The following is a 10,333-nucleotide window of genomic DNA, read 5'->3' on the forward strand; positions in this document are numbered from 1 at the left end:
CCCCCCCCCCCATATCACACTGTATTTTTTTTTTATTGTGGTTACTTACTGTATATTGTGTACTAGTATATAATAAATTCAACCCCATAACAATGTATTCAATTGTTTTATATATAGAATTTGTTTCCCGCAAACTGTTTAATGTATGTAAATACATAATATATATATATATATATGTGTCACATACTGTATGTGACATACAATTATTCTTTGATCAAAATGTATAATATTTTGTATTTTTAAACAAAAAAACTTGCAGATGACAAATTGGACCACAGAATCAGACCTTTAAGATAGTGGTTTCTTCAAGCTTATGATCTTTAGTTTATTCACCTCATTTTCACATATATCTTGAATTTTTTATTTATTCATCGCTTTACTAGTTTAAAAAGGAAAAAAAAAATTACTAGTTGATATGCGGAAAATATCTAAATACCTTCGTTCTTAACGTAGAGAGTGTTTAATGACTACTATCTTTTCCATCTAATTTGTTTTGACGTTTTATCTAATTCTATAACTATATATATTTAATGACTCTAGCAATTAAATAGGAGTATATTTTATTATTCGTCACTGAACTAACAGAAAAGAATTAATAAGTCAATGAATTAATAAATTAAAATGCCATTTTAAATAAAATGAAAAAGATTGAATAATCGGTCAATAAACATTTGTAACGTATACGATATGACAACAATTAGTAAAGTTTTTTTTGCGTAACGTTTAAAAAGGATGGTGGTAATTATTGAATAAGTAATTGGCCAAAGAACTTTGTAACGTATACGATATGACGACAATTAGTAAAGTATTTTTGGGTACTAATTGTCGTTAAAAAAAGGGAGGGTGGTGGTAATTAAACTAAGTTGACTATTTTCCGAATGGATATGGACACGTGTCAAGAATCCTCAAAGCCTAGTAGTTTAATTAAATGCATGCATCCCATCATTTTAGATTCATACTAGGATTGTTGATTTCTTAAGCCATTAATGGAATATATAACATTCTTATCACTATTTTTATTTTATTTAAGACAATTATTGTGTTCTTCTCATAAATATACTCCACTTGTAGTCGTAGTACATACTAGTTTACATTACGCATCTCCATATATCAATATATGTTTTTTTTTCCCCAAACAATGTATTTATATCAATTGTCTTCACTCTATATATACTTTTTAAAATTTTGTTTCACTATTTTTTGATTTGTTTGTATTTGGACAAAACAAAACGGGTCCAGCAATAAATAAGGAATGTCCCATCGAAACATAACACAGTACGTTCTACAAAATTGTACAGTTTAGAACAAAAGTATTTAATTCAGTCGGCAACCAAGTACATCATTATCAAATGATTTTTACTTTTTTACCGCACTATCGAATAAAACGATACTACAAGACATTGTCGTTTTTTTTGGTTTTCTCTGTCCAAAAACGCATCATCAAACCATCATTCGCCATTAATGAGTACAATATATATATATATATATATATATATATTTCAGTTGGGTTCTTCAATTCAATTGCGTGCCGCCAAACTAAATCCGAGTTTAAATCATTTAATGCTCTGAAACTTTCACCAACAAATAACCACATTTACTTATGGGTGTACTTCATTATTGGTGTAAGTTTCCCATATTTTCTTTTCCCTTGCGGGAAGTCGAATATATAAAACACACTTTTTATATTTATATATGCATGAGTGAAACTATTTTCAAAGATGATCCATCCATGGTATATAGTAATAATAATAAGATATATTCGAAATAAAAAGTGGTATATATATATATATGAGAAAATATATACTAAACAGAACGAGATAAAGAAAAAAAAAAAGGAAAGATATGGAGAGAATCCAAGAATTGAGAGCAACTTGACATCGTGACAAAGAAGATGGCGAAATCTCCGTTTTGCAGTGCCTGCTGATGCTGCTGCGACCCCAAAAGTCCTTTTTGAATAATAATAATAATATTACAAAAACCAACAGATTAAAAAAAACAACAAAAGAATCAAGGAAATGTCACTTTCTTCACAGTGTAATTGACAGCCATAAAATAAGTAATAAGTATCTTTACCGTTCCAATACCCCAAATATTCTGCAGTTATTAGTCGTTTTCGTTTTCCCTTGCACAATTTATTCCTACTTGCATTTTCTTACGTAACTTGATGTAACAATGATTCCAACAAATTAAGTGTTTTTAATTTAAATTATCCTTTGTGAAAATATAGTTTTAACTCTTACTATCACTGTCTCTGTTTATGTAAGCATGAGATTATTCAATAAGTATATCGTGTTATTTATTAATATACCATGCCAACTATTTCTTCCGTATATACATGCAAAAGTTTATCTTTCTCTTTTTTTTTATTGACAACTTTTGCACTTTGTTTTTTATTTTTTCTTATTTTTCATGCTATAAATGACAGTTCTTAATTAGCTTTTCCTAATTTTTATGTATTTTTTGGTAAGTTTTTAATAAGAGATTCTAAGTCAATTGTAATGAATGTTCTAAAACTCTTCCAACCCCTTTCTAAAACACTCTTTGTGGTATTTTCTGAAATTTTGTGGTAGTTCTGAAAAATATAATATAAAGATAACATTTTAAATAATTACTTTTCTACAGATTATTAATTAAGTAATAAATATTATTAGAATAATCACGACATCCATGTTGGGGTTTTGAATCGCTTTGAGAACAAGCCTGACAGAGTCTCTTTAATCCATGGAGTCAACTCTTCGGCCTTCTTTTCATTTTCACCTTTTCAAGTTTTGAACTGTTGTGTTCTTCCCGTGAATGCTACAATCGATGAACATTTTTAAATAAAGTATTACACACAATACCAATGTCACATGTACAGTACTATTCTAATACAGTATGTGTCTGTTTACGACGATTGATAATGTAGAAATTATTAAAAACACACATATTCATTAGGAGATGGACTAGTAAGTCAAGCTGTAAGTCTGTAACTGATCAAAAAATATTTAAATAAATCCTTACAGTAGTGAGTAGACTAGGTTGGTAATATGGTGGTAACTGTTAAAAGCGTATTATAACAGACAAGAAGAGATGGGACTCATACAAACGTGTCCCACAAAGTGAAAAAAGAGGATGTGAAATATTTCACTGTTTAACTTTTGGTTAAGTAACTGAATGGTACTATAGAATTTACATTTTTGACTGTTGGAACCAAAAGAGATTTTCAAGGACCAGACTATATAAAACGACAGGTGGTTTTAGTTCTTTCTGCCTATATATGGAGTATTATACATATGAGACCCACTTTGTACACATTATGGCTCCCATTGGTAAACACGTTTAAAAAGAGACGGTTACAAAATTTATAACGGTTGTAGCGAAGATGGTTAAAAAAAAACGGTTAAAAGGTAACGGATGGAAAAGATAGTATTGTAAAAGAAAGCAGTTGAATATTTAGTTTGATTGATAACATTATATCGGTTGAATAGTATAAATAATTATAAATTATAAAATTGATATTTGTTTAGTTAAAAGATGAAAAATGGAATAATAAATTTTTCTCTAATTCATAATATAATATATTAATATATTTAAATGATATTAAGAAAATTATCAGATGTGATATTAACAAAATTATCAAATGTTTAATTTTAAATCTCCATTATATGATATTAAAAAAAATCATAATCTCCATTAAAAAAAGCAAGTTACTATTTAAATCATAATCTTGACTTAATACATGTTGCTATTTCTTCTCAATATGTTTTTTTTAAAGGTTAATAAGCCAAAAAGTAAAAAATATAAATTATGCAACCTTTTGTATAAAAAAAAACTGTGCAACCTCTTTTATAATACAAACGTTGGTTTTTGTTAGTGGTTAGAATTAGTGTTCTGCAACCACCAATAACAGGCTCTAATCACCCTTTTCAACCTTGCTCCAACCATGATATTCAACCGCCTTCTTCAAACGATTTGTTGATTGGTGATCAAATAATGTACATTTTTTACAAGCATTTTAAAAAATCATTACTCATATGACTATTTACTTCCTTTGTCACTTCTTTATCACGATCTCTTATTTATTACGATCTCTAATCAACCATCAACCATCACCTTCACTCACCATCTCCACCACCATCGAATCTCACTAAATATGAACTAGATTTTTTTTTACCATCTAAACCGTTCTTTTTGATAACCGTTATTTATCTAAAAGTTTATGATATTTGATCATTTTAGTAATGCACTACAAATTTTAAAAGTACCATTTCAAACATACCACTTTTTCATTTTTAAAATAGCGCAAAATACAGTTTCGTATATATAGATGTTTCAAAGCATGCTATAATATTTTTTACGAAAATATTTATAAAATTTTATAACAAATAATTGTATTTTTATAAATATGTATAAACTATTATATTGTTTAGAAGGTTTTTACAAAACATGATCTAAATAGTACTTGTGAACAACTTTTTTATCAATAGTATTTTTTAAAAAGTAGTATCACATAAGTGCTATTTTTAAAAATTACAATTTTTTTTTGACATAACACCTAGTATATTTTAGGCAGAACACCTTAGGTTTATCAACAGTAATGAAAAATGATAAATTGTTTCAAAAATGAGCAATTTGAAATCATTATCTACTGTCCTTTGGAAAAAGAAAATTAAAATTTTATTGAGAATAATGGTGGGCGTTTGTCAACAATAATGAAAATTTTATTGAAAATTTTAATTTAAATTTAAATTAGAGGGTGGGCACGTCAAACAAACAACGAAATGAAAAAGGCTTAGAGGTGGGCATTTTTATGTTGGGGCGTTATGAACTCTCTAATCTTTATTATGAGATTTGGTTATGGGCCTAGTACCGGTCCATTTACTGGTCAACTTTTAACTTAAATATCTTTAAATAAGCCGTAGGAGGTGAACCGAGAAAAACTGTTCAAACTGAAATTTGTTTAATTCAAAAACAGTACTCTTGATTGTATTATATTCTTAAATCACAAATCAAGTGGTTTTGAGAAATGATTATATGTAACGACAATCTGAAAACAGTCGTACCTAAACTCATATATGTTCTCGTGCTAGACTCATTTGTCATCAGTCTGATCCATCTGAGCCGACACACTTCCTTTGTCGACGATGTGGTCGACGAATGTCTAAATGCATCATATGCAGATACAAGAAACAACGCACTAAGTATCATCTCCATTGTGACACCTGCGATTACGACGTTCACAAGAACTGTTATGTCTGACCAAGATGTCGTTTATCTGATTTGACTAGGCCTCACTTCCTTCAAGAGAGATATCATTATTTCTCTAGTTGCCATACATGTGATGTGGAGGCGTGGGATCCGAAGATGACCTGAGCTATTACTGTGCTACTTGTAAACTGTGTTTCCACAAGGTTTGCAACTTGTACCCGCCTGAGATCAGACATCCTTTTCACGCTCAACATCTTCTAAAACTCACCTTCTCCTCAGATTCCTCTTATTCTGATTTGAAGCAGTTGCCCACTTCATGGCAAGAGGAACCCTCTGATTCTGAAACAGAGCCCGATGACGTCTCTATCTCTATATCTGATTTGAGATGCAAATGTTGTCAGAGGCATCTCCAAGAGGTATACTATCACTGTTCTACTTGCAGCTTCAGCCTAAACCTCACTTGTACTAGAAACCCACCACCTTTCACCATATTTCATCTCAAGAGCCATGAGCATCCCCTCTCCATCTTTCCTAGACGAATCCCTTCCCCATGTGATGCTTGTGGCTTGTCTCTTGAAACACACATGACCTCGTCTATGCTTGTCTTTCATGTAACTTCATGGTCCACAGGGCATGTATCTACTTACCCCGTGTTATTAAAATCACCCGTCATCCACACCGTTTATCTCTCTCCCTCTCTTCCTTCCGGATTATTCCGTTGTGGTGTCTGTCGCCGTACCATCGATGTCACCTACGGACAGTTTTCTTGCAATAAGGGATGTCACTATGCTGTGCATTCCAGATGTGCGGTACAAGAAAGAGTATGGGACGGAAAAGATCTTGAAGGAGTTCCAGAAGAACCCGATGAAGACGTCGAGCCATTCGACAGGATCGATGACGAGACAATACAACATTTCAGCCACGAGCATCATCTAAGACTCCACATGAACGACGGAGCTTGTGATGAAAACAAGTTCTGTCAGGCATGCATCATACCAATCTTAGTGTCTGAAAGTTTTTATGGTTGTACGTTGTGCAACTTCCTTCTCCACAAAGCATGTGCGTCATTTCCTCGTAAAAAAGACCATCCCATACACAAACGCCGGCTTATACTTTATCAAATCCCTCCTGAGCCACTCGAGGTTGTGCAGCTCCAGGGAGGGGATGGCATGTTCAAATGCAGTGGTTGTGACCAATCAGGTTATGGTTTCGTGTACATATGCAGCGAGGAAGGCTGCCAATTTTAATTGGACGCACGTTGCGCTTCCCTTCTGGATCCTTTCATCCATGGAAGCCATTCACATCATGATCTCTTCTTCAATCTCACAAAGGGAGAATGCATGGGGTGTGCTAAACATTGTTTACCATTTTACCTAGAGTGTCTGGAATGCAAGTCATTCTTGGGCCTAAAATGCGCTACTTTGCCAAATAAGATACACTACAAGCACGATAAGCATCCACTCGCTCTCTGCTACAGGGAAGAAGATACAACAAATGGTCAATACTGGTGTGAAATATGTGAGGCAATATTACTGGCAAAAGAGTGGTTCTATACGTGCAATGACTATTACAATGTCACAGTTCATGTTAGTTGCTTGCTGGGAAACCCAATCTTCTTGAAGCCCGCGTCCTTCGACATAAACGATGTTACGGTTTCAGTTATTCGTAACAGTGATAAAACTCGAGCAATTTGCCATAGGTGTGATAGTCGTTCCGTACAGCCCTTTTTGTGCAAGTTCGCAAATGCGTCTTCGTGTTCTTTTGATTGTGTATGGAAAAGAGTTATTCAAGTTATATAGCATTAAGGTTTCCAATATAGCTCTGGATACATTGTTCCTAGGTGCTTTAGCTCTGCGTTCTCGATGCTCCATCAAAGAAGATGCTTTTGTGTGTGGGGAATCCGTTTCTTTCTTGTTCCAAAAGGCTTTTAAGCTCAATTTCACTAAACAACCCCCATCTGTTTCTTAAGTCAAATAACTGAGACAAAACGTGATAATTTTAAAGATTTGTAAACCTAAGCCCCTAAGGGAAGTACACAATGTAAGGGAAGGTAAAACCCGTAAAATGGGGCTACTGTTCAAATGTTATGCAACAAACTATAGAATCTCAAATGTACATGTAAGATGGTGTGTTCCTGAGATCATCAGGATTTAGTTTTATGACACAAACTGCTTCACAGATTAGATTTGTGTTCTTTCTGTTGGTTTATATATCATCTGCCAAGAAAGAACACGTTTCAACAGAGATATGTCACAAGAGGTTTTCTTCCAGGATAGTATCATGAAGATAAGAAATAGTAAATTCAACACTAACCTTGACGAGGATCTTCGTGTACGAAGAAACTAGCAGCGACTATCAAATAGCAAAGTATAAGCATCAACCCTTTGAAGTAATTCGATGTCCCTTCCTGCATTAAAACAAACACACACAGAGACCTTTAACAACTTCATGCTGATAAACTCAAGATTGGTTTGATAATTAGCTTCAAGATTAACCGACCTGGAGAAAGAATGCTACAACAATAACAGTTATAAACAGTGTAGCCGTCTCAAATAGCTGGAAATTTAGGTCCATTTGTGCACCCATCATCCATCCGATCACCACACAGAAAGGAACCTATATCCAATCGCCACAATCAAAATTATTAAGAGAATGTTCAGTACTAGACCCAAGTTCACATTTCATATACATACCGCAAACATAGAAATCTGAATGGAGGATCCAATAGCCACTCCCAAAGACAGGTCCTGTAGAGAGGAGAATGAACAGTTAAGAACCTAATGCAGAGAATCATATAAATCAAAATGCAAGAGACTTCTCTGCGTACCAGCTTGTCTTTCATGGCAAACATAATAGCTCCTGCATGCTCAGCCGCATTCCCAACTATAGGAAGCAAGATGACACTGATAAAAGAGATTGGTATCTTCCATGACACCGAAGCACCCTATTAACAGATTGAAAACAATAAGTTAAAACCACAAGCCAAACTCATAAACAAGCATTGCAATGTTGTCCTGATGATATGGAAATGAATAAACAAACATGAAAAGTTAAGAGTGCAGGTCGCTATTTCATAAGATACTTCATAAGAAATAATGAAATACAAAAAAATTCCAGGTCGCTATTTACCTCTATGGCATCAACAAGATAGCCGGAAAGAAGAGAGACCCAAGCCGTCAAGATTGAAAGCCAGATGATAGCTTCCCACTTGGAGATCTCAGGATCTTCATCATCGTCTGAAGATTCTTCGTCCTGGCTTGTTTCCTATAATTTACAGTGTTTACCAAACAACAGGTTTAAGTCAAAGTATAAGAAAGAGGTGTAAGCCACTAAGTTTAATGGCCATTGGTTTATAAAAAAGAAATTGAAGAGACCCCGTAAAATTGGCAAGAATCATCTATGGTCATGACTCATGATCAAATGATGAAACTGGTTTAACTTGTAAGAACAATATTTGTATTTGTAGTTATCTTAATCTATCGTCTCCTGGCTTATAAGAAAAAGTCATCAAAGGTCAAAGACAACAAACCTCCGTAAGAGCAGTATAAGAACTCGGCTGGCTCTTCAACTGGAAAAAGAGGTAAGCAGCATAGGCAACGAGCATTACGCAACTGCTGAATCTTGAGAGAGCAAGCTCTGATGACCCAGCATGAACCTCACTGTGCGTGTAATGAAGAACTGTGGGGAAGAGTAACCCCATGACAGCCATCAAAAGCAATCCTGAATTCACAACGGCGTTTCCCTGGTGTTACAGAATAGATAAGCTCAGAAACATGGTACAGATTACAGAACAAATGCATTGAAGAAAAGAAGAGAACAAGTGAATGATATATGCTTACTTTGTCAAAGACTTGCTCTTTCTGGGAATATACAAGCCCACCACAAAAAAAGGCGCAGCCAAGTACAAGCAACATGTTAGAAAGGATCGAGCCGAGCAGTGTCAGCTGTACAACACGTATCATTCCAGTTTTGAGAGCGAAAATCGATATGATCAGCTCTGTCACGTTTCCAAACGTAGCGTTTAGAAGGCCTCCAACTGTTACATTTGTATACCACGTCAAAAAAATATCAGGAGAAATTGACGAGAACCCGAAATAGAATGGCTATCAGAAGAATCATACCAGTTGAACCCGTGTAACAAGCCAATTGCCTGTCACAAAATAAATGGTTACTTAGATACATAAGCCTCGCTGATTGAAATGATAACTCAAGAGTAACAAGTGCGAGCAACAACTTACTCTGTGGCATATCCGAGACGTTCAGCTAATGGTGTGATGCCTACTAAGCTCAGTAAGAAGATCCATCCCTGAGCCACAGGAATCATGTCTTAAGACATAATCAGAAGAAATGAAACTGCTATGATTATTAGTACACGAAAAGTACAAATGCTCACCTTATTATCTGTCAAGTAATGGAGTAGTATAGCTAGAGGACCAAAAGGCAACAAAAGATTGAGCTTATTAGACAAAATAACGATCTTGAAGCTCTGGAGCACACTGTTGTTAGGTGTTTTAGTCGCACGTTCGCGAAAACTTGGAGAAAGTGATCCTTGTTCCATCAAGGAAGATGCTTTTCTTTGAGGGGAATCAGTTTCTCGTCTGAAAAGGCTTTTGTGCTCAACATCATTAACCAAAACCATCTGTTCAAAGGTCGATTAAGCTGAGAATGAGGGAGCCATATAACTTAGAGGGAAGACGTGATAGATGGTGAACTACAGTATATAACTTACTTCAACCTGCGCCTGAATAAGAGCTGGCACCTTACAACAACCCATAGACTCTTGTTGCTAACAACACATGAAAACGAGGATACACTCTTCTTCTAGAACCTGAAGATGGAGAAACATCTAATAAAAACCCAAATCTTGAAATGCTTAGGGTATGAAAGCTTAGGAGACCAAATTCATCAATATCAAAGATGATTACTTTTACAAATAAAAGAGGATGGAAGCTTAACATTGCAATGAAATCAGTAACAGTGAATCAGTTCATAAACCCGACGGTTTGAAGAAGATCGAAGGGACGATTAAAGAAACGGGTAAAGAAGAGATCAGAAAGGGGTTTACCTAAAGAAGTCAACCAAGGGTCAGAGAAGGAAGACTTGAACAAGTTGCAGAAATCAAATCAAAAGCAATTATAAACTCCAA

The 10,333-nt window shown here is 34.4% G+C and overlaps 2 protein-coding genes across 5 annotated transcripts; one reads left to right on the top strand and one right to left on the bottom strand.

Annotated features, from left to right (window-relative positions):
- LOC104779380 lies at positions 5,709–7,077 on the top strand. Its single transcript, XM_019243996.1, is given in 1 exon segment — positions 5,709–7,077. A coding segment is annotated over 1 exon segment (1,215 nt). The 5' UTR covers positions 5,709–5,771; the 3' UTR covers positions 6,987–7,077.
- Positions 7,181–10,333, bottom strand: LOC104778441 (vacuolar cation/proton exchanger 5-like). 4 transcript variants are annotated; one of them, XM_010502888.2, is made up of 13 exons: positions 10,253–10,333; positions 9,917–10,015; positions 9,581–9,826; positions 9,426–9,493; positions 9,309–9,337; positions 9,027–9,223; positions 8,717–8,929; positions 8,317–8,451; positions 8,015–8,131; positions 7,881–7,934; positions 7,687–7,803; positions 7,501–7,594; positions 7,378–7,403 (listed from the first exon to the last, which is right to left on the bottom strand). In XM_010502888.2, the coding sequence occupies exons 2-13, from the start codon at positions 9,959–9,961 to the stop codon at positions 7,393–7,395; spliced, it is 1,326 nt and encodes a 441-aa protein (XP_010501190.1). In that variant the 5' UTR covers positions 9,962–10,015; positions 10,253–10,333; the 3' UTR covers positions 7,378–7,392. The 4 variants fall into 4 exon arrangements, with proteins under 4 accessions (XP_019099539.1, XP_010501190.1, XP_019099540.1 ...); XM_019243995.1 differs by having other exon boundaries at positions 10,144–10,327; XM_010502889.2 differs by having other exon boundaries at positions 10,113–10,327.

The sequence above is a fragment of the Camelina sativa genome, chromosome 3, assembly GCF_000633955.1.
Source record: "Camelina sativa cultivar DH55 chromosome 3, Cs, whole genome shotgun sequence".
In the NCBI taxonomy this organism is placed as follows: Eukaryota; Viridiplantae; Streptophyta; class Magnoliopsida; order Brassicales; family Brassicaceae; genus Camelina; species Camelina sativa.